This window comes from Sander lucioperca, chromosome 4 (assembly GCF_008315115.2).
Source record: "Sander lucioperca isolate FBNREF2018 chromosome 4, SLUC_FBN_1.2, whole genome shotgun sequence".
NCBI classification, from domain to species: domain Eukaryota; kingdom Metazoa; phylum Chordata; class Actinopteri; order Perciformes; family Percidae; genus Sander; species Sander lucioperca.
In genome coordinates, this window is record NC_050176.1 from 15,824,743 (window position 1) to 15,850,183 (window position 25,441).

The 25,441-nt window shown below is 42.3% G+C and overlaps 2 protein-coding genes across 2 annotated transcripts in view; both read left to right on the forward strand.

Moving 5' to 3' along the window:
- The window catches only part of LOC116042697, a 96,635-nt gene that overhangs the window by 13,591 nt on the left and 57,603 nt on the right, over positions 1-25,441 (forward strand). The window lies entirely within an intron of this gene.
- Positions 1,581-24,909, forward strand: LOC118494963. Its single transcript, XM_036000864.1, has 31 exons — positions 1,581-1,675; positions 2,979-3,097; positions 3,265-3,420; positions 3,664-3,878; positions 4,065-4,150; positions 4,972-5,108; positions 5,209-5,334; positions 5,408-5,604; positions 5,702-5,790; positions 6,107-6,234; positions 6,375-6,502; positions 6,636-6,753; positions 6,859-7,077; positions 7,214-7,384; positions 8,154-8,303; positions 8,393-8,457; positions 8,570-8,699; positions 8,954-9,039; positions 9,126-9,255; positions 11,478-11,668; positions 17,949-18,039; positions 18,152-18,287; positions 18,369-18,559; positions 18,798-18,959; positions 19,081-19,217; positions 19,453-19,592; positions 19,687-19,781; positions 19,951-20,468; positions 20,619-20,965; positions 21,959-22,070; positions 24,384-24,909. The coding sequence occupies exons 1-30, from the start codon at positions 1,606-1,608 to the stop codon at positions 22,036-22,038; spliced, it is 4,608 nt and encodes a 1,535-aa protein (XP_035856757.1). The 5' UTR covers positions 1,581-1,605; the 3' UTR covers positions 22,039-22,070; positions 24,384-24,909.

A 25,441-nucleotide genomic window follows, 5' to 3' on the forward strand; every position in this document is an offset into this window, starting at 1 on the left:
TACTTGAAAAGATCCAAACTATCCATTTAAGTACACATTTGAGGTACTTAATGTTTAATGTTTTTCATTGACAATGTCTTCCATTTGTCAGCTTTGAGAGATTGTACGGAGCCATACCACTTCTGCCACCAGATTTGGAACCAGTCATCTGGGATAATATAGATATGCTGATAAACCAAGCACCAGATCCAGGTCAGTTTATTACACACACACACACACACACACACACACACACACACAGGAAAAGATGCAGCATACGACCATAAACACAACATAACTATTACCTCCCTTTTACCTTCTGCCTAGGAGCCAAGTTCTTATGTGTTAGATTGTATTTTATGTGTATTACAAGCGTTATCCTGTGCACACAATAGTTGACTGAATTTTATTATTTTTTACGACAGCTTGCGTGGTAGAGAACGTCAAGGTGAGATTTCTTTAAATTTGCTCAACTTATATTTCCAATTAATCTATTTGATTTGATTTTGTAGCTCAATTTTACTGAAACATGATTTTACTGGTCATTTTAAATGTATTAAATCTGTCATTCACAGTGCCCAATAACCCAGTACAATGGTAAGAGCTCTTTGACACCTCACTTGAAAGTTTCATTTTATTACTCATTACATTACTGTTAGTGCTGTTAGAGCTGAAATCATTGGAGATTATCTTTTCTTTGCTGTGTGACAGGTTCTGAAGTCTGCAGAGGAGTTAACAGGTATCCTATTTGCTGTAACTAAAAATTAAGTGCTTTAATAGTCTCTGCGCTGACATGTATTTACCTTTTGACATGTATTCACAGCTCTGACCTGAACTCTTACCTAAACACATCTATGGAAGTTCCCTGCAATTTTGCCTTGGAGACATATGCATGTGCACAGGTGACTGTCTAATTTAAAAGAGTCAAAGTCAGATTGGAAATACAAAGTTTTATTTCTGATAATAACTTCTATGCAGTATGCAGGCATAATTGCTAAATGACCACTTTTTGTTTCACACATACAGCTGGAGAGCTTCACAGCCAATCAGCTGGTGTCTCTTATAGAGTGTAACCTGCCTGGAAACAGCAAGTACTCCAGAGTGCTGTGGAAGATGCTGCTGACGAAGTTATCATTTGTCTTGGACCCAGCTCTGGACATGCTGGCTAACATGGTCAGTATCTTTTTTATCTTTTTAAATCTTTAAAGAACTTCCTCTACTTCTTTTTTAGGATTGTTAAAGTGAATTATTAAAATGTAATAGACTAACTGGATGTTTGTTTGTTTTGTCTTTTAGACTCTGGACCCCAGCAATCCTGCAGTTTCAGTGATTTTAGACTCTATCCGAGAAATCCGATTGGACACATTCAGCACGGCCAGCTTCAACGATCTCGCCTTCATCCAGCTGTGGTTCAATCAGCAGCTTCGCCCATTCCTTCCCGCTGTTTCCCCCGATTTCCTCTCATGTCTCAGCATGAAGGGGTTGGACTGCAGCACCTATCAGTATATGTGAGCAGCAGAAAGCCTCTAAAACATGAACCAGTGTCGTTTTTTAAGATATTGTCATTAATCAAATGAACCCTCATTTCATTTCAGGGTTCAGATTTTGAGCAGTGTCCAGCCGCACATGACACTCACCAGGCAGATTTATGTCTACACACACTTCATCAAGGCTTACCTGACCTCGAATAACACAGGTGTGTTCTCACATTTCCATAAAGATGGAGTGTCAAAGTCAGTAAGTGAGTAGGCTACGTTTATTATGATTGTAAAAATATGTGTGTTTAGTGTAAAAGTGTATAGTACACTTTTCTTTTCTATTGTTTTCTGTTACAGTAGAAGTTGAAAATTAAAAGTTAACAGTGGCTCGTTAGGCTGTAAAACTCATTGTACACCTGTAAACAAATACTGCTGGATGAAAAAATGGAGAGACAACTTTGCCTTTATTAGATCCTCACAGAAGGAGCATAATAGCCACAGCACATGTGTCAGTATTGATGAAAAAGTAATGCTGCACACGGAATCCACACCATAAATGTATTAGCAGTAGTAATAAAACACCTTTTCACTCTTCATTGGAGCAAAATGCAAATGTGTATTTCAATAATGTTGGTGTTTGGGGCCAATGTGAAGGCTTTATTCGTTTCATCAAATTTTAGATTATTATTGAGTGAGGCAAAAAAAAGAAGTATGTTTAGCTTGAGAGTGACACTGCATTAAAGGCCCTGTTGTTACCTAAAATTAATTGGCGGTTAAGAAGCAAGAAGCAAACAAACTGTGTAGGCTGTATAGTTTCTTTATAATTAGCTGAACCATTAGTATTTGTGTTAACATTTAGGAACATTTACTGTAATTGCATTTTGGTTTGTTGACACTTCCACAATTCCTTCCATCAAGTGGGAGACATCGTAACTGTCAGAAATATATCTCCCACTCTTAATTACTACTAGGATTTTTCCTGTGTAATACATGGCATTAATACAGGCATCCTGGTGGCCTAGTGGTCTAAGACGCCACCATGTTATCACAACATCCACAGTTTGATACATGCTGGAAACCTTTGTTGCAGACCACCTCTGCTTTAAAAATAAAGACGAAATGCAAATAAATAAACAAAAATGTAACATTACCATGCTAAATGTAGCATACTAACATCTAGCTAACATGTTTTATCATGTTGGCATGCTTATGTCGGGGCATCTAGGTCTCTATCATGCGCTAAAATGTTGACAAAGTGGAAAGTTTAATCTGTAGGTGGTACCAGAGGAAAGCTCAGGACGTCTTCAAAGTCAGCAGGATTCATCTGTGTGTGTGTGTGTGTGTGTGTGTGTGTGTGTGTGTGTGTGTGTGTGTGTGCGTGTGTGTGTGTGTGCACCCACAATGTGTGTACCAAATTTCATGGAAATCCATAACATATATGGCAAGACAAAAATAAATACCTGATGCTATAGATGACCCATAATCCAAAGCATACAGTGAAGTTGAATTTTTGTTGTTCAGACTCCAGCTGCAGCTCAAACACTAGCAACAGTGGAGAGTGGCTGCAGAAGAACTTTGGAGGTTTCTCTGTCTTCCCGTCCTTCCAGGACCTGCAGATGATTTATCCCAACTTTAGAGCGGTACTTATGGTTACATTCTTGTTGTCATTATATGTATGTGATATATTTGTTTTATTAAATGTGTTTTGACCATCTATGTTGCAGTAAATGACATGTAATGTTGTGTGTGTGTGTATGTGTTTGTGTGTGTGTGTGTGTGTGTGTGTGTGTGTGTGTGTGTATAACAGATGGAAGCCTTACCACTGCTGACCATCAGACAGCTGGCTGACGTGTCCGCCACACCCAACCAGCTCACCTCTCCTAACCAGGTTGCCATGGTGATGCAATATATACCCAGCCAATTCCTGGTTGACTTCTTTGATGACTTCTCACCTGCTATCCTGGTGAGTGTGCATAAATGAAGTGACATATGCTAATGTTAATATTGTTAATATCTACCTATATTAGGTAGAAGATATCACAACTCATACATTTAAATGTTGACTTGACATGGGAGAAGCTCCACACCTTCAGCAAAATTACACCTATTACAGAAATGAATAAATTGCTTTGCAGAAAAACAGATTTTTACTCTTAAAACATTCTTTCCGGGGTTGACATATTTTGTCGTTTCTTTTTTCCTGCAGGGTCATGAAGACATGTTACCCATTGTGGTGAGGTCAGCCATGTTACAAGTTGTGTTTGATCGGGCAAACCTCTCAGATCCCGCGGTGGGTGATTCAGTTGTGTCGCTGTGGCTCCAAAAACGACTGCCCCCCCTGCTGGTCGACCTGTCACCGCAGAATGTCGCGCCGTTCTTCCGAATACTGGCGGGAAGAAACTGCAGTATCGAGCAGCAGGGGTAAGTCTAGAGCCACGAGGACCGAACTGATTATTTATATGACTGGAATTAAGTTTATTTTTAAATCGGAAAGTAAGACCTCATCTGTATGGGATTCCATACAATGTCAATGATTGTAGCCTAACAGCTTAAATAAAAGTTATTGATTGCATTATTTTTTATTTTATTTTATTTCTTTTATTTCAGAGTCGAATCCCTGAATTCAACAGTCTCCTCTCTCAGTGATGTTACACAGAAAGAAATCTACAACAACGTCGTTCAGATTCTCACAGGTGAAGAAAGCACACTGAGAGTAACACGCAATAGGCCTACTGTAATCACATCACTTTTTCAATCATAAAAGTGGTTTAAAATTGTAAAATATAATTTAAATTGCACCTCTGCTAAGATTTGAAGTTCCAAGTAGTGCAATTGTTTTAGGTCGCAGTACAGCTAATCATTTCACTCATGAACTATTATGGAGTTTATTATTTTGTAGACTGAATAATGTGAGAATAATGTACCTGTTAATCATTATAACGATAGGCTTAGATTTATGTATGTTTAATCTCTCTATATATACTAGTATGTCCATAGTTTTATTATTTATTTGATTACAATCTCCTCTGTTATGTCAGAGAAGGGTGTAACTCATCTTAACATGAACAGTTTTAGCCCTCTGCGATACAGTAGTGCTTTGTATTATTTTATTTTCAAGTTTGTCAAGTCAAAATTAAAGCAATGCTTTTGCGGGGCGCCTGGATAGCTGACCTGGTAAAGCATGTGCCCCATCTACAAAGGCTCAGTCCTTACCGCAGCGGCCGCGGGTTCAACTCCAACCTGCTGTATGTCATTCCCCCTCTCTCCCCTTTCACCTCTTCAGCTGTCCTGTATAATAAAGGCCTGAAATGCCCAAAAATAATCTTAAAAAAAAAGTAATGCTTTTGTTTGTACATTTTGAAATGTTCCACAAACTCTTGCTTTTTTAACCCTTTTGATGGTAGTTTAAGTCTATAACCTCTGATTTACCATCTTTGAAACCAAACCTACAGCCTTTATTTCAACACATTCAAATTGTTTGACAGCCGAACTCTTTCACTCTCCCTCATTCTAGAACCGATACCTCTGCAGTGCTACGGTGACAACTACAACCGCAGTTTCTACAGTTTCCTGGAGAACTCATTCATGGGATTCCAGTTTCCTAACGTCACCACCTTCCTGTCCCTCATGCCCTACGACAGGGTGCATCAGGTGTGTGTCCAAACAATAATACAGAGGATTAAAAGGATAGTTTCAGTGGTTGGGTTGAAGGATGTGAGGAGGACTTATTTATTGTCTGCTGCTCCTCTAGCTGGTGAACTCCATACCTCCATCAGATCTTGCAGATTTTCTCCGTCGCCCTGACGTTGTCGACAATGATGCAGAGCTCTGTGTGATCTACAGCAACTATGTCCAGACACCGATGTTCCTAGAGACCGTACGTACCAAACACAAACACATTAAAACACACATTGATGATATGATAACATTACTGTATACATTTGCTACAGGAGTCTCTCCCGGAGGTGGTGCGGCGGCCCACCCTGCCTTGCGTCTGGCCCATGGCGCTCAGCAGCTCCGACAGGTCAGAGGTCAACGCCTGGTTTGACCGACGCCTCCCCTATTATAACTATTTGGGCTTCCTCACAAAGAGTCTGATCAGCCCCAGTATCACACACAACTCCTCCTGCCTGGCCTTCCAAAAGCTGTATGTGTGGTTTTCACAAGACTTTATGCTCGTTTTGCAAATGTTTTTTTATATCTTTTCAATTTGGATGTTTTAAAATCTTGTGTTTTGGTTTCAGCGTTTCAGTCCTTGGGGAATACAACTACACCGTTGCAGACTTTACGAGGCAAGATGTGTTCAACACCATCAGAGCATACCTCATCTCAGGTCAGTCTCCAAAATAAAACAGAGCTTGTCGTTGACAGTGTTGCCAACTCAACTTTCTTACTAGATTTGGAGACTTAAAAGACCCCCTTAGGGACTTGTTTTACAAAAAAGCGCCAAGATCAGTATTTCAAAATGAATGTGGTAATGTTTTATTGATGCCAAGTTGCTAGTTTCAGAAGGAGAACAAAATGTTCCACGCTGAAAAGAGTCTCAATTAGCCTCACTTTATTTCTTCATTTTTCTTTATTCTTTATTTATCTCCCTGTCTTCCCTCAGTAAAATCCAACAAGTAATTATTAGTAATTTGTCCTTGTAGCGACGGTGCCAAGGTGTTATGACCCCAGCGACCCGGAACTGAACTCCACAGCCTGGTTTGCTGAGTACATCGGCCCTTTCATGCCTTTCCTCACTCTGGAGGATCTTCAGACGTTTGGATCTGCGCAGGTACTGAACCTAATTTGTTAAATCTTAAACTACAGCTCAGCTTTTGTTCACTGGGATTGAAATTTTATTATAAAATATAGGGATTCATAATGTACAGACCACGTTTTTAGTGTTTATACCCATCTCTCTCCTCTCTGCAGGTTATCCAGGTGTTCACAGTGAACCCTCTGAACATCGCTCTCCTCCAACAGTCCGGTTTACCTCTCAACCTCACCAACTACTACACCCAGCTCATTTATCAACAGGACAGCAACTTTGACCCATTACTGTGAGTCTACACAGCCACAAACCCCTCACACATCAAATACATATGTGATATACTATACTATCTGTGTGTAAACCAAACATTTTCTCTCTCTCTCTCTCTCTCTCTCTCTCTCTCTCTCTCTCTCTCCATCCAGACTTCCTCTGTTGTGGCGGTGTGTTGCTCCTGGTCCAGCATTCAGCCAGCTAACATCAGAAGAAAGTATGATAGTTCTACAGAACCTGACCACTCTCTGTACAGCCCTGAACCCACAGGTGATAAACACACATACAGTACATTAGCAATTTAGTTTTCTGCCGAGACATACATTTTTCACAGATTGCCACTGACAACGTTTTTTTGTTTTTTTTTCTCTGTAGGTTGCTGCAGCTTTGGCAGGTAACTTTGGTGACAACATCAATGCTGCGGCCATTACTGCCCTCGGCAGCCAAAGCATCGGCCTGTCCACCAGTCAGATCAAGATGATAAAGCCTGATGATCTATATGCCGCCCTCTTCACTCTCTGCAGTGTTAGAGGCTGGAATGAAGGCCAGGCCAGGGCCATCATCCTGTCTCTGATGTCTTCGGGGCTTATGAAGGTAGCTGCTGTCTGTCTGTCTGTCTGTCACTCTATGTTATATTGATTCCAGATTAGAGGTAGGTTGTGTCTGTGGGAACATCAGTCAGAATAAGTCTGTCTCGTCTGTGTCTTTCATCCTTTTTTCATCCCACCAGATCAACAGCTCATCAACGTTGTTCATGCTGGGCTCTCTTGTGGTCGGTGTTCCTGCGGAAACTTTCGGCAGCATCAGCGGCTCCCAGCTCCTTACTTCATCCAAAAATCCTTCATTCCTGGGATACATGCTGTCCGCTCCACAGATCGTCCAGCAGATCTTTGTTACTCAGGTATGACAGCTTCACTTCTGTGACAGGATTTGTATGATTAAGTAATTAAAAGCCTTTCAAGTCAAGTCAATTTTATTGATATAGTCCGAGATCACAAATTGCCCCATATTATATTCCAATTTGTACAACATATGACATCCTCTATCCTTAGACCCTTGATTCAGATCAGGGAAAAACTCCACAAATAAAAACAAATGTCAATTGAGAATAACAGGGAGAAAGAAAGCAACAGAGGAGGAATCCCTCTTCCAAAACAGACAGACATGCAGTAGATGTCATAGATACTGCAAAAATACAACATGGAGAAACAGAATGACGATATGTGGTAATATAACTGCAAGCATAAACAAAGAATATGGATTAAAGACTCACAGACTCTGTAAAATGAAGAACCTGCAGAGTTATGGTTAATTTAAGTCCAAAAGACACACTATCAGAGCACTTGGATCACTTCAGTCCCCCACTTTTGTTACATTAGGGCAAAAATAAAATATTCGCTATATCAAATGAACTAAAATTTTTGAAATTGTGTTCACCTTTCCCATGTAGCGTAAAAAACAATACAGTAAAATAAGGAAAAGACTAAATAAAAGGCTAGATGTAGATAAACGAAGACCAAGACACATGCTAACGTACCTTATTAAGCAGGGATGTAAGAATGCATCGTGAATCAGTTAAAATCAATGTAAATGGGTAAATATTACAACTGGTTGAGATAAAAAAAAAACAAAAAAAAAACATTTAACTTTCCTCCCACATCCTCACCCAGATCGTATCAGTGAACAGCAACAGTGACACGATCATACAGAACGTTCCAGATGAAATGGCCACTCAGATCCCTTGTGCTCAGCTGCTGGGCTTCTCAAATAACGGCAACGTTATCACCAAACTCAACCAGAAGACATGGAAACGGCAGCAGGTAGGGGGGGGGGACGCAACACTGAAACACACATGTTTGTACTGAACACTCCTGCTGTTGTTACAAACTATGTATTTGGGGTTTTTTAGGTTGAGTTGTTCTTTGAAATAATTGCTGTGGAATCTGCGACCGCAGTGCTGGGCAGTCCAAACAAGTGAGCGCTTCAGAAGATTTGAATAAAGCAAGAGTTTACACAAAATGTCAGTATGGAACTAACATACTGTGTGTGTGTGTGTGTGTGTGTGTGTGTGTGTGTGTGTGTGTAGCTTGTCATCCTCTGTGCTGCAAGGGTTCACGTGCACCGGAGTGAGGAATGTTGAAAAGGTGCAGATCAAAAAGCTGATTAAAGCCTGCCGGAGGAAAGGCAGGAACAAGGTCCCATTGGTCGAGACTCAGGTGAGAGGGCGGGACAGTAGGTGTTTCTCAATGTCAAGGAAGGATCCTTGACATTGAGAAACACCTAAAGTATTAAAAAGCGACAACATGTCACTATACTTATATGTGGTGTAGACATCATTTTATTTTCACTTTTTAACCAAATATGCTGGGTTTTCACCTCAGCATCTTTTCACCTACAAATCACAGCTTAGTGTAAAAATAAAGGAGATTCATACTAAACGATTCAAAGTTTCTGCTTGTCTCACCAACAGTTGACCTGCATGTATAACTACATTAAAAATGACTCAGATGCCACCAGCTTCGACCTCTATCCTCCTGACATGCTGCTGTACTATGAGTGAGTTTAGACTCAAAGTTAAAAACAGGTTTGTTATAAAAGCATGGCTGTAGGAACAGTTTTAATGTCTCTCTGTCTCTCTACAGTTACTCCCTGGTGCCACAGGCCAGCTGCAGGTTCTATTTTCAACAGCTGGCAGAAGCAGACTTCTCCGTCTTCTCCTCCGCCCTCAGCTACAAACTGACCGCTCTGTTTGCTAATGCCAGGAGCTGCCTGGTGAGTCCCCAAACAATAGAAGAACACATACATCTCAAATGTTCCCAAGTTTTGTACTAAAACAGCCCGTTGAGCTCAATTTAAGCTGGCTTTATCAGAAATCGCCTAGTGTTGAATAAACTGAATCAATTTTCTGAAGGAAGCTTGGGACTAAATAAAGGTTTAAATTAAATCTCCTGGGAGGCCGATTTACTTTTGATTGTTGCTGTCTGTCCGTGGAAACACATGAATTATTTGAAGAATGAGAATGAAGACTAAAGAGTAGAGTTGAGCCGGATACTCGGCTGAAACGAGTATCCGGTACGGATAAAGCACTTTTGCCGAGTACGAGTATTATACGAGTAATACGAGTCAGTATCTGTGCTCGGATTGAATAAAAATCCTCATTGGGTAGTTGACTGTGTCTGCATTCTGTGATAGGCTAGTCGTCACAGCGCCCCTCCCCTACACACATACAGATTTATTGTGTTGCTGTGTCCCGCTCTGCTCACTTAAACAGAACAGCTCTCTCTCTCAGGTTCGCCGGTCTTTTCCGTTAACGTTTAGGGTTTCTTCAGCTTCAGGTTTGTTTTTTACTTCGGTTTGTAGTACTTACTTATTAACCAGTAGAGTTCTGGTAAACGTGGGGTTTGTTCAGATGTGGTGCTTGGTAGAATGCGACTCGCGTTGCGTCTCTGCCTGTCGGAGATTTTTTTTCTTTTTTAAACCGTCAGCTGGCCCTAAACAGATCTGAAAAACAGCGTCGGACTATTTGATCCGTAGAACACAGTCCCCCCCGCCCCCCTCTCTCTTTTTCTCTTTCTTTCTCTGTCTCTCTCTTACTCACTCACACACACTCACACACACACATACATACCTGGTGTGGAAATAAAAAAAAAAAAAAAAAAAGTGTGATTTCATGATCACACTGATCATAAAAAAATTTAAAGTTAAAAAAAGAAAGTTATGTTGAGTATGAAAACTCTTGTTCATTACATTTTACTTCATAATTGCAACTGCATGTGTTGTATTCATTGTTCTTGTTCTGTATATAGTTTGTTTGTTATCGTGATCAAAACCATTGATCTGAAGCTCAATGCTGATGCTGTCATGTAAATAGTTTTCTAATCAGCAATAAATATAACAATTTCTGATCAACCCATATCAATTGCATGCTTAAAATAACATACCGGTTAAATCCCCGCCCACTTCAAGACAACCTGACCCACTTTCGGGTTAAATCCCGCCCACTTCCGGGTTAGGCCCCACCCAGTCCGAGTACAGATACAGATACAGATAATTCATATGGTTAACAGATACAGATACAGATAATGCTGTACTCGCTCATCCCTACTAAAGAGCAGAAACAAGCGCGCCACCAAAGAGCAACTAATATTTTTTGATAAAATGGCAAGGACATTTTTCCAATGACTTTTACCGTCTCAACTTTTTCTTTTTCTTTTTGTGCTCCAATCTGATCTTTAATTCAACGTACAGTGACTACCATTACTCTTAAATCAGTCTAGGACTGGAGTGCCTGGGTAGCCGAATGGTTACAGCGCATGCCACATAACTGCAACAACCCTGGTTTGATTCCAGCCGTGGGACCTCTGTTACATGTGTTACATATCATACACCTCTCTCTCTATTTCCATTTCTGCACTTTCATTTGTCCAATGAATGTGAAAAATGCCTAAAGAAATAGATACTTATTGTCCAGGATTCCATAGTTAAGAAGTGACTGATTAGAATTAAACACACACATTCTGATGTGCTTCAGAAAGTCACTTTTGAAGACATTATTATTCTATAAATATGCTCTACTAAACTCCTGATATAAATTGTACCCTGAGCATTATAAATTATTAAAAATAAATGTCAGTGTACATCACAGTGTAAAAGCAAAAGTCTAAATGTCAATCTACAGGTAACCAAATCCAGATGCACAGTACTTCTGTTCTTTTAATATAATATAATATAATATAATATATCAATATATTATTAATTTTTGTTCTTACTCATTTCATTTTCTTATTTTTAAGATTATTTATTTGGGCATTTTAGGCCTTTAATTCCGCAGGACAGATGAAGACGTGAAAGGGGAGATAGAGGGGGAACGACATGCAGCAAAGGGCCACAGGTCGGAGTCGAACCCGTGGCCGCTGCATCAAGGAGTGAACTTCTATATATGTGCGCCTGCTCTACCAACTGAGATAACCCGGCCACTCGTTTCCTTTTCTAAGGGTATAACAAACACGACATTGACTGCGGATAATATATCAGTGTTGGGAAACATGTGCTGCACTCTGGATGGTACCTACATCGTGAACTCTGACCCATCCATCTTGGAAAAACTCAAGAACTGCCCGGACCTCACCAACGCTCAGGCGGCTGCTGTTGAAGCTCTACTGCAGAGCGGGAAAACACAGTACGGGTACGTCAACAGCAGCAATACGTCTATTAGACTCAGACTTAGACTTAGAAAATGTCCCAGAGAGGCAATTTGTTGTACATTACAGGCATATTGACACATAATCCACAATACAAACATTGAACCAGACATCTACAGCACTGTTTATCTAACACATAACATACACACATCAATAAATAGAATACAGTAAAAGGAGTATATTGCACAATGTCATAAATAAATAAAACTACTGCACATTACTTTGTTCAGTTGGCCTTGGCGTGTACTAACAATAAACGGAGAGACACATGAAGATGTGACTTCCTCGTCAGTCCTGTACCTTTATTAACTTCCCCCGGTTACCCCTGTCCCATACAAAGGTTCCTACCCAAGTATTTCAACTAACACTACATCTCCCTTTTGACTAAAAGATGCATTCAATGGGGATGATGAAAAACAATAAAACCCATACTAATGTTTTGTAAACTGTAACAAAGATTGTTCACTTCATTTGGGTCTATACCTAACAGGCCAAACCGGGTTTTAAACTAAGACATGTGGCTTCCCATTAATCTCTTATTTCTTAAAGTAGTCTTTAACCAATGCACTCTTAACATACTGTCAGTAACAGCCTCACTGAAAATATCAAATCATTTCAAACGTTAACAATCCTGAACTAATTTTGTTAGGACCATTACGCAATAGAATATTTTCAAAGTTGACATCTTTCAACAACATTCAACACTTTTCAATTGACATATTGCCCTTTTTTTTTTTCTTTCTTTTTTTCACAATGTCATTATCTATGAGCGAACAAAGTCTTTCAAGTACGCTGGAGGTACTCTCACTCTGGCAGGGACACGGCTCCCTTGCAGTGAAGCCTGCTGACCGGGGTCACACAGGATTTCAGGTGTGACAGGTGTGCTCTCTGCCATGGGATCAGCATTACCGGGCATCACCTCAGGTACGTCGGTGGTCGTTACCGGTGCTGTAGGGGTGGATGAGAGATGGTACCGGTTTCTCCTCAGGGTCCCCCTTGGTGTCTCGATGATGTAGGACCTTGGCGTACCTGCATTAGACACCACTTTGCCCCTCTCAAGCATATCCTTGACCCACACGCGGTCACCTTGTTGCAGGAGCGGCATGTTGCGAGCTCTGTGTCGACGGTCATAGTTTTGTTTCTGCTTTTGCCTGTATCTTTGTTCAGTTCTTTTTAGATTTTCCATGTCTGTCCATCTGGGATTGAGCTGGGATGGAATTACAGGAACTGGTGTTCTGATTTTTCTGCCCATGAGAAGCTCGGCTGGACTGTGTCCATTCGCTAGAGGAGCAGCGCGGTAGGCCATCAAGGCAAGGTAAGGATCACTTGATTTCTTCAGGAGACCTTTGATTGTCCTTACGGCCCGCTCTGCCTCCCCGTTGCTCTGTGGGAAGTGAGGACTGGACGTCACATGACTGAAACTCCACTTTTGTGCAAACTTTCTGAAGTGCTCAGATGCAAATTGTGGCCCGTTGTCTGAGCGCACCACGTCTGGTATTCCATGATGCGCAAAGATGGATTTGCAGTGCTCTATCACAGCTTCAGATGTTGTGTGAGTGAGTTTGGCCACTTCGAAGAATCTTGAGAAGTAGTCTACCATGACCAGGTAATGCTTGTTGTTTTCTGTCTGAAACAGGTCTGCACCGACTGTGGACCATGGCCTTGCTGGGAACTCAGTGGGTTGCAGCGTTTCTTTGAAGTTGGTTCTTTCGCGACTGCACACATCACAGTTCTCTATCAGTTGTGTCAAGTCCTTACTAAGGCCCGGCCACCACACAGACTGTTTGGCCCTCTCTCTACATTTAGTCATTTCCAGATGGCCCTCGTGCAATTTATTCAGCATGTCTGCTCTAAGTGATGTAGGGATCACTATCCTACAGCCATAAAGTAGCAAACCCTCGTGAACGGTTAGCTCGCCTGAGAATGGCAGATAGAGCCGAAATGCTTTTTGTATGGTGAATTTATCCGGCCAGCCCTCCTTGCAGTATGTCTTCAGTGTGTGTAGTAGAGTGTCATTGTCCTGATGTGTCTGTATTTCTTTAAGTTTTTTTTCTGTAGCTGGCAAACTTGCTATAACAGTGTCCACATACAGGTTCACCTCTTCCTCCTGTAAGCTTCCTGCTGTGTCAGTGACCGGTGCTCTGGAGAGCACATCTGCAGTTGCAATGTCCTTGCCTGGCACGTGTGAGATATTGTAAGAGAACCTCATGAGTCGCATGCGTAGGCGCTGTATGCGTGGCGGCAGTTCATCCAGGCGCTTTGAGTTTAGCAGAGGAACTAAAGGCTTGTGATCTGTCTCTATGTTGAAAGTCTTTCCAACGAGGAACTCGGCAAACCTCTCACAGGCCCATGTTGTAGCTAGAGCTTCCTTTTCAATTTGAGCGTACTGCTGTTCGGTGCTGCTAAGGGCTCTGGAAGCGTATGCGACTGGCTTCCAGTTTGTCTCGCCTTGTCGCTGGAGAAGGACGGCCCCCATGCCGTAAGAAGATGAATCAGCTGAGACGAGTGTTTCTGCATTTGGGTCATACAAAGCAAGACCTGGCGGTGTAGTTAGCTCTTCCTTAATCTTCTCAAAGGCATGCTGCTGTTGTGGACCCCAGGCCCACATATTGGATTTCCTCAACAGTTCTCTGAGTGGACGTGTTTTCTCAGCCAGGTGAGGCAGAAATTTCCCCAGGTGGTTTGCCATTCCTAGGAAGCGTCGCACCTCACTGACGTTAGTGGGCTCTGTCATGGCCTTCACGGCGCTCACCTTGTCAGGGTCTGCGCTGACGCCTGAGGCCTCGATGCGGCAGCTGAAGAAATTCAACCTGCCAAAGACAATGATGGTGCACTTTTACACAGCCATCATTGAGTCCATCCTCACATCCTCCATCACCATCTGGTACGCTGCTGCCACTGCCAAGGACAAGGGCAGGCTGCAGCGTGTCATTCGGTCAGCTGAGAAGGTGATTGGCTGCAATCTGCCGCCGCTCCAGGACCTATACGCCACCAGGACTCTGAAGCGTGCTGGTAAGATTGTGGCTGACCCCTCCCACCCCGGACACAAGCTCTTTGAGCCACTCCCCTCTGGCAGGAGGATGAGGTCCATTAGGACCAAAACCTCACGCCACATAAACAGTTTTTTCCCCTCCGCCACTAGCCTTCTAAACAAGGCTCGGAATCCATCCTGACTCTCTCCACACCCCACCTCTGGCTCCTCATGCCACTGTACCTACTCTGCTGTAGCGTCCCTTTTCACTACTGTTTAACTTATTTTACTATTTATTTAAATTTATTTTATCGTTATTAATACGTACTGTGTGTATATGTTTATACTTATATTGTTTATATCTTTTTATCCTTCTTATATTTGTATGTGTGACATGCTCCAACAACACCATGACAAATTCCTCGTATGTGCAACGTACATGGCAATAAAGCCCTTTCTGATTCTGATTCTGATTCTGACCAGTCCCAGGAACTTTATCCTGCTCTTTGAGAACTCACACTTGTCGTTGAGTGTCACCCCCGCCTCCTGCAGACGTGACAACGCCATCTTCAGTCTCTCATCGTGATCTCTCTCTGTTGCTCCCCATCTGGCACACCACCCCTTCCAGACCTTCTAAGATGCGAGACATCTGCTTCTGGAAATGTTCTGGTGCCGACGAGATCCCAAAACAAAGACGGTTATAGCAGTACCGCCCAAATGGGGTTATAAAGGTGGTGAGGAGAGAAGACTCTTTGGATAATGGGATCTGTCAGAATCCAGCGTTGGCGTCAAGTTTAGAAAAAACTTTGGCTCCAGCGAGCTGTCCTAATGTGTGTTCAACTGAAGGCAGAGGATGCTTCTCCCTCATCACTGACTTGTTCAGCTCAGTGAGGTCGGTGCAGATTCTGACTCTGCCGTTGAGCTTGGGCACCACCACCATGGGTGCACACCATGCTGTGGGCTCCTCCACCTTTGAAATGACTCCCTGCTGTTCCATACGACTCAACTCTTCTTTTACTCGTGGCATGAGTGGGAGAGATATACGTCGGGGTGTGGAGAGAGAAAAAGGCTTTGCCCCTGGCTTCAGGACAATGGTGTACTCCCCCTCCATTTTCCCTAGTCCTGAGAAAAGCATTGGGAATTGCCTTTTTACAGTCTCTTTGGTATCCAGGCTGAGGTCATCCAGTCTGGCGACCAGCCAGAGTGTCATGGTGGCTAGTCCACTGAGGAGTGGCGTACGTAGCCCATCCACAACGTAAACTTCCTCTTTTGCGCTTTTATTGTCCTTACTGAGAGTGGCTGCAAATTTCCCTTTCACCTTCAAAGGTGTTCCTCCTGGCCCATAAAGAATCTTTGTAGCTCTCAACAGCTTGTTGAACTGGCCCTGTGTGTACAGTTTTGCTGGGATTGCAGTGACATCTGCTCCAGTGTCAATTTTGAACACTGCCTTGTGATCGTCCACTTTTATTTCTGTCATCCATTGACTGGCCCCTGTATCCTCTGACAAAGAGCCCAAGAAAGCAACGTCCTCATCGCTGTCTGACAACTCAGTCACTGCAGCTACATTCACTTCTATTTTCTTTCTAGCTTTGCAGACTCTAGCATAATGTCCCTTTTTTCTGCATTGGTTACACACAGCCTCTCTTGCTGGACACTGCTGTGGATGATGGCCCCGCGTGTCTCCGCATCTATAGCATTGCATTTGTCTGTCCTGTGTCATTTTCTTAAGACTCGGCGTACTGTGCTGCCTGTTTTGTTTTGAACTTGAGCCGATGCGCTGACGCGTGTGCACACTATCTAGCTGAGTGTTGCAGGCTTCTTCTTTAAAGTTTGACTTAAGCATTTCCAGCTGCTTCTTTACCTGCTCACTTTGTCGGGCCTTGTTGATGGCTTTCTCCAACGTCAGTTCGGAATCCATCTGTAATTGTTCTGATAGGCGTTTATCTCTCAGGCCAACAACCAGTCGATCTCTCACCATTTCATCGTGCAGAGCCCCGTATCCGCAGTGCTCCGCGAGGCAGTGTAGCGCTGTGTGAAAGCTGTCTGCTGACTCGCCCTCGTCTTGTTGTCGTTGATTAAATTTAGCCCTCTCGAATATAACGTTCCTGCGGGCTACGAAGTGAGCATCCAGTTTCGCTTTAACTGTTGCATATTCACCCGCCTCTTCGGGGGTTAAGTGCAGGGAAACTAAAATGTCTTCTGCCTCTTCTCCCATTGAGTAGATAAGTGTGCTCACCTGGTTTCCGTCATCCTGCGCGTCTAATCTAGATGCGATGCAAAACCTTTCAAATCGTTTTATCCACTTTGTCCATTCGTCCGCCTTGAAAGTAAATTTCTCTGGAGGAGTGACTTGAAATAGAGCCATGTTGCTGCCGTCTCGTAGATGCTAACGCTAATCTCCCGACTAGCCTGACATACGGTCACTCGATAGGTACACAAACAATCCGCTCTAAAACTGATGCACTACGTAGCCCTCTACACATTAATATTGTCTAGTAATTAACCGTATTAACTTCTGACACCATGTTCAGTTGGCCTTGGCGTGTACTAACAATAAACGGAGAGACACATGAAGGTGTGACTGCCTCGTCAGTCCTGTACCTTTCTTAACTTCCCCCCGGTTACCCCTGTCCCATACAAAGGTTCCTACCCAAGTATTTCAACTAACACTACATACTTCACATATATTCCTTCAGTCAAACCCCTCCCTACATCTTATTTAATTGGATTATTGCCCAATTGTTATAAGAATGAATGAGTTTTTTTGCTTGGTTGGTTTAACGATCTCGATATTTACGACCAGAAGGGAGCAGCTTGAACTCCACTGAAAGTGATTGGGTTGTATCCATGCAAACCTTGTCTGTCTTCTGTGCCAATCTGGTCAGATATAGTTGGTACAGGTCTACCTGTTGCTTACCAATGATTTTTCCACAAGTTTTAACAATCTTCCCCAATTTGTTCCTATGGGTGAATTTTGAATGTCCATACCAACATACAATACAGTAGGAGATAATACTCTCAATAAAGGACTCAAAGTCAGAGTCAAAATTTTGTTGTCAACATTAAAATAATTAAGTTTCCTAAGAAAATACAAGCGTTATTGGCCCTTTTTAAAAACGGCATCACTTTTCTTATCCTCATAAAACCTCTTTATTGTATGTCCTTGTAGTATCAGCAGATTTCTTAAAATATCCCCCTCCTTTATTTCTTTCCAAAATCGATCAAAACTATAAAATAAATGTGAATTTCAGTTTGATTCACTCTTTTGACCCTCTTTATTTTTCAATAACCAGAGCTCCATCAACATGGGACTACCAGACTCTGAAGGACCTCGGGATGTTACCGCTGTATTTGACCTCAACCTTCTACAGTAACTTTTACAAAGTGAGTAACAAACATGAATAAATGCATTTAGCAGAAAAGGTCAGTGGCATTACGTCACCTGTTTGGTGTTGGAATGAGGTCGGTGATGTTGGTTTTTGTGTTCCGCGAGCAGAAAACAAAGCAGAGGTTCTTGGAGTACTTCCTCAAAGTTATCGCGAGCAACGGAGTGGACACACAGAAGAAGGGGAGAATGAAGGGAGAAATAAGAAAGTCCAATAGAAACCAAGTCAAGTCAAAGCGATCTATCGGTGAGTCTCCTTTCATGTGCTGCTATTTTTGTCTTCATGAATTGATTATTTTAACAACTTTTTTTCCTCCCATGTTTTTAGTAAACGGGTGCACTGTTGGAACGATCACCCAGGTGACCATCAGCGATGAGACGTTCCCCTTCAACTATGACGACATAACTCAGTTCAACTGCTGCCTCAGCGCCTCGACCGTTAAGGACAACTTGGCAGCCATCACTATGAAGGTGGACCAGGTTGAATACCTCCAGATTGTTCTCAGCAAGTTGCGAGAGGTAGGTGATGGGAAGTTGTGATTGATTTGTAAATGGCTTTTTAAACAGAGCAAAACAAGTTGAGGCTTGTTGTTGATGGTTAAGGAAATGTTTATTAAAGGAGTAGTTCCACCTAAAAAGAATATACATTAAACTCAGCAAGTCAGTTTGTCTATTTACAGATAAACTCCACAGAGAACTTTAAACAAATAACTGACTGATTCTCTACTGCATGATAATGATTCTCACATATTTTTAGGCTTACGCTGCCAACTCCACTATCCCAGAAGATCAGGTTCAGGTCCTAGGCCCAGCGTCCCGTGTGGCGTCCATTAGTGACATCAACCTGTGGACTATCACTCAGATCGACACACTCTCTGCTTTGATGGACCCGTCCAACGGGCCGTGGGACCCGAGCCTGGTAAGCAAACCAAGTAAACAAGTGTGTTGTTGTGTGTGTGTGTGTGTGTGTGTGTGTGTGTGTGTGTGTGTGTACGCCAATGTGCTTGTGTCATGAATGAATGTTTCTTCTCATCGTCCAGGCTCAGGCCATCATCTCCAAGTATCTGAATAACGAAGGGAACAAACTGGGCAGTGCTGAGCTCAACGCCATCGGAGGAGCCAACCTTTGCTCCCTGGACGTCGAAGTTTTGAAGAACATTTCCCAACAAAGCCTTAAGTAAGAAATCAGGGGTGTGTGTGTGTGTGTGTGTGTGTGTATGACATGACATGACAGTGTTTACCATGAATACCCAGTTTGATTGAGCATTGATAAAAAGTTTTGGTTTGATAGTGGAGGTTACGGTAATCGCAACTTTGTTAATGCTAAATCCTGCCTTTATATCAATCCAGCAAATAACAAATTATGATGAATGCCTACTCATTTTTTATTCTGTGTTTGTGTCTCGTTGCAGAGAGGCCAACGCCCTGACGGTGTCCAACTGCACCACGGAGAAAAAGAAAGTACTGTTCACCATCGCCACACAAGCATTTGCCACAATGACCCGCTCAACTGTCCCCGTTTCCTCCTACCAGCTCACACAACCTTTCATTGGTAGGCAAACAGACCCACACACACATCTATACCTCATGCAGAAAAACTACATTTGAACAAAGTTGACACTGTTTATTTCTTTCCTGGTCTGCAGGGGGTGCATCTCTAGACTATGTCCGAAGTTTGGTGCCTTCCAACATCAACATGGACATGGCTACCTTCACCAGTCTGGATCCGAACATTGTAATGGTCAGTTAAAAAGTTTAAAGTTATCGTAGAAAGGTTGACTGCACTTGGACAAATGCTGTTACCTGGACTCTTAGTTGTGGCTGTGTCCAATATAGCTGGTATTCATTTATGTTTATGTTCCACTGGATTAAAAAACAAACAAATCATTTCTCTGCTCTGTTGTACCTAGAACCTGACTGTTAGTGACGTCCAAGGTCTGCTTGGTTCCAACGTGGCCGATTTAAAGTCCTATGAAAACCAAACGCTGGTACAGAACTGGATCACCAGGCAGTCCCAGACAGAGCTCAACACACTGGGAGTGGGGCTTGTGGGAGGCATAGTCGCCTCTACAGCCACCACCAACTCTCCGACAACCACCACTGGCTCCCCAACCGCCACCAACTCTCAGACAACCACCACTGGCTCCCCAACCATCACCAACTCTCAGACAACCACCACCAGCTCCCCAACCATCACCAACTCTCCAACAACCATCACCGGCTTTGCAACCATCACCAACTCTCAGACAACCACCACCAGCTCCCCAACTGCCACCAACTCTCAGACAACCACCACCGGCTCCCCAACCATCACCAACTCTCAGACAACCACCACCAGCTCCCTAACCGCCACCAACTCTCAGACAACCACCACCAGCTCCCCAACCATCACCAACTCTCAGACAACCACCACCAGCTCCCCAACCGCTACAAACTCTCCGACAACCACCACCGGCTTTGCAACCATCACCAACTCTCAGACAACCACCACCAGCTCCCCAAGTGCCACCAACTCTCAGACAACCACCACCGGCTCCCCAACCATCACTGACTCTCCGACCACCAGTTCCCCAACCATCACCAACTCTCAGACAACCACTACCGGCTCCCCAACCATCACCAACTCTCAGACAACCACCACCAGCTCCCCAACCGCCACCAACTCTCAGACAACCACCACCAGCTCCCCAACCATCACCAACTCTCAGACAACCACCACCAGCTCCCCAACCGCCACCAACTCTCAGACAACCACCACCAGCTCCCCAACTGCCACCAACTCTCAGACAACTACCACCAGCTCCCCACCCGCCACCAACTCTCAGACAACCACCACCGGCTCCCCAACCATCACCAACTCTCCGACCACCGGCTCCCCAACCATCAGCTCCACTACTAAAACCACCATTCACCCCACCACCACAGGTGATCATTGAAAGAGTAGTTTGATTTATTTCCATGTCTTTTACATGGATCATCAGCTGGAGGAAATGCTAACTCATTGCCTGGGACCAGTTAGCTTTAAATATCTAATTGCGATTATTCTGACAGATATATCAATTGCGATATGATCAGCGGTGGAGTAGCCAACATTTACTCAAGTAGTGTACTTAAGTACAAATGTTAAGGTACTTGTACTTTACTTGAGTCTTTTCTTTTCATGCCATAATGTTGTACTTTCTACTCCACTACATTATTCTGACAGCTTTAGTTACTAGTTACTATACAAATTAAGATTTTTGCGCACAAAACACACATTTATTAAATACAATGTTTTATTATAAATAAAATTCCCCACAATATAACGGCCTATAAGTACAGCTAAAATCATAGCCGATTAATCACTTACTGTAGGTGATTGACAGAACTGTTTTGATTGTTTCTGGGCTGTCTACAGAGACCGCGTTTGTTTACAGTGTGTTCAGGGGACAGGCAGCTAGCGGATAGTGAGGAGATGTTTGCTGTATGTGACAATGTTGTAGCCTAAAAAACGCATGACATCGCTTAGAGCACCTTTAAGCAAATGACCTGAATACTTCTTCCACCACTGGATATCTAACGATATTGGAGGGAATGATAATTTTTGCATCATTACTTTCAATGAAAAATATATTTCAATGATCATGGTGTGCTTTTTGCAAGGATCTGTACCACACAACGATTTTTCTCTGTTTAACAGGCGTTAATTGCTCTCTTTATGCATCCATGGCTGATTCAGGGGAGGCACTTTTAAAAGTTTTCTTGATAAAATGAGAAATTTCTTTTATGCAGACGCTTCAGAAGAACACCTTTTATATCATCATGAAACGACAATGACACTAATTTGTGATCTTAGTTAAACATTTGATTAATATAAGAGAAATTGGATATATTACTACAGTATTATCGCTAAAGTGAGTTTATGTGTGTGTGTTTCAGGTAACAATGGTGCCCGAATCCGAGCAGATGGCGGCTTCTCCTTCCTTGTTCTCGCGTTCCTCATCGCTTCTCTTGTATGAAGAAACACATGGCTGATTATTGTAGTTGATACATATACATAACTGCAAACTCAGAAGGGCTGAAAAAGGTGACACATTTTATACAGCCGCGTTGCTATTCAGGCCGTATTAGCACCGAGTTTCGGTTATCGGTTAACAGTCATGTTAATAACGTTAGAGAAAACAATAATATTGTTGGCACAACAGCACTTACCTCAAAACTAATGTCAGTGATTGTGATTGGCCATATGACTCGCGTGACGTATCACCAAATATGTTTTATTGTGAAGAAGACCGCAGTACGTTTTTGAAACTCCTGTTTATGGGAAATTATAATATGTATCAACGCTGTATAGAGCTCAACAGTCCCAGTAAAAGGTACAAGACTGTGTACATGTCGTCATCTCAGAACGAAGGAACTACTCATCCCATAAACCACCACGCACCACTGAAGAAAGGAAGCTAATGTTAGTTTAGCTAACAGCTAATTCGGCTAACCGCTAGCTGAGACAGCATGTAATAACTTTAAAAGACCCTCAAAATAAAACCTGAAAATAACCGTTAACATATATAATGGCTGTTACGTCAGCGGTAGACGGCTTTACCCAGTGTTAAGTTTGAGTTAATGTTATTTTAGACGGAATCAAGCTGTCAGCTAGCGGTTAGCCGAATTAGCTGTTAGCTAAACTAACGTTAGCTTCCCGGCAGAGGCTAACGTCAGAAGCGTGGAACAGATCGTGATTCGTGCAGTGTCGTAAGTTCTCGTGACGGATCGTGCAGGCAGCAGAGATCGGGTACTGACACCCCCCCTCCTCACCAGCATGAGTTCCACCAATCAGAGGCATCACTGTGGGATTGTGGGATTGTTCAGGATTATGGGTAATGAAGTACTTATCCAAGACATCGCGAATAAAAGACATTTATCTCAAAACAAGGGTAGTGCCCCATGATTTGTGGTGTCTATATGAGCATATACAATCGCTGAGTCATGTCGGCATGCTGGTTTTAAGTCTACCATCGACGGTTACAATTTTATGGCTTATACTCCCAATTTGTCAATGGAGAAATTGCATTGTATTTTTACTTCCGCAACCCGCTGTGGGCGGGACTGTTGAGCTCTATATTAGAGAGAGTTTGGCCAACTAGGGAATCAAATGTTCTAAGCTCTCCCGTTATGCAATTGATTCCGAGGTGGTCACGTGTTTCGTGGACTCCATGTTGGATACCAACATTCATCTGATTCCCATTGACATAGTGCAGGGAATAGTGGAAAAATGTAATAAATTATTTAAAAAATGGCATAAATCACGGAAAAAATGCCCAACTGTTGCACGTTTGACTGCGCTGAAAGACATGGAAGCGGCAAAAGATTTCACAAGTTCCCCCGTGAACCAAAAAGGCAAAAAGTATGGGAGCTGAAGGTGAAAAGAGCAAACTGGAGGCTAGCTAAGTGACTACTCAATATTATGTGAGGTAAATGTAAATTTCTCTCTTCGATATGATAACAAATTACATAGGACAAATATAGTAATACCATCGTTAATGTGTACCATGCTGTCAAAAAAGTTCTAATAGTGCTTTAGAAATGAATGAAGTTTGACGTTAGCCTTATGCTAGTGTTAGCTTTTTCGCTAGCACTCCATGTACCTAAATGCTTGTGATCTTGCAATAGTCATATGGCTTTTGGTCTCGACTGAGTCCAGGTGTCTTTATTATGTTCATAATAATATTGGAGGGAAAGTGAAACACAGCTTGGACAGAGATGTTGTTCGGCTTCTCACAAGTTTAGACAGCTAGCTAATGCTACGCCAACGTTTGCTAACGTTAGTGCAACAGCGTTAGGTAAGGTAAATATTACGATGGCATTCGGAGTTTCCTATATCTGCGTCCATGTTGTCAACATAAGACCTGTGGCGTTAGTGCTCCTTTTGTACCATCATTTTATTGAATGAAATATTGAGCTTCGCTCCTCTGAGATGGGTGGGTTTTTGTTACGTTACACACAAAGCTATCTATAGTTAGCCTGTATGCTAGCAGACTTTAGAAATGTATATTGAATATTTCCGTAAGGGCCTTTTAAATATTAACAAATGATAATTTTTTTCACCTGTTTATGGTGAAAATAAGCGATTTATTTCTGGATAGCATATTCGCCCCATAGGGTTACACTGTAGAGTCATCTGACGTTGGTATCCAATATGGCGCCCATGATTTGCATTGGCCACACTCTCTATATAAAGGGCGCTAATATGTACCCCTCCTCCCCCCAAAATAAAAACTCTTCGGATCTACACGATTCATGTGGATGACATTTTCCCATTCAAAACGGCGATTTTCGCCGAAAAGCGACTAGTTTGCAGGTATACATATATGCCTATATATCTGCTAATAGAAATAAATGTGGCCTCGTGCTGCATTGCTTGCTGTGAAGAAAATATAAAATGTGTAATAACAATACATTAGATGTAAATAATGTATTCTTGATTAGTGGATCCTTCAGCAGCAAGTATACTCTGAAACCTTTTCACACTTTGCTTTTAGGCTCATATTTTTGTGTGTGTGTGTGTGTGTGTGTTTTTTTCCCCTGGTGGTTCAGTTGTTTTAATTATTAAAATGAAGGTTTAACAGAAAATGAAGGTGACAGTTTGTGTTGCTGTGTAATCCTGTGTAACTTTTAGATAACACTTTCTTCAGGCTTACCTTGAAAATGAATGTCGTGCCTGGAGTTGTATGAGATTATCAATAAATGCATATATCATTGCACAATCATTAAAACGCACCACTTTTAGGGTCACAGGCATCATTTCATCTGTGCAGTAAAACTAACACCAACAACAAATTTAGTTACTAAATTATCATGAACAGCCAATAAAAGTAAGTCTTAGCTACAAGTAAGTGAACACCGTCTGTTTCTCCAGTCTAACTTTGTAAAACTCTAAAGGCAGCAAATAACAAGACATACAACAGTGTTAGCGGCAAGCTTTATTACTGGAAGATTCGGTATAATTACATTTTCTGAATGCAACAGTGGTTCGTTCAGGAGAAAACTGCAGTCTGATGTACGGATGGATGTGTTGGAAGTTTGGAAGTAAGAACACCACGACAGTTGAGGCTGCAACAAACAATTATTTTCAGTATCACATAATCTGATGATTACATATAAAAAAAATATTGAATCGAGCAGATTATCTTTGGACTAGCTGGGCTAAGACTAACGGCTAACGGTTAGAAGAGAACGGTATACAATTCTATATCACGCACTCACCGTTTTCTTGGAAGACTGAGCTCGCTCTTCTTAAGGGCCATGCTCCGATGCATCCATGCGTTCAGATGGTCTTAATGTTGTCTAAGTAATATAGCAAGGACAGGGTATGATACCCATAAAATAGGGTGTTTACTATAGCATGTTAAACCATACACTGTA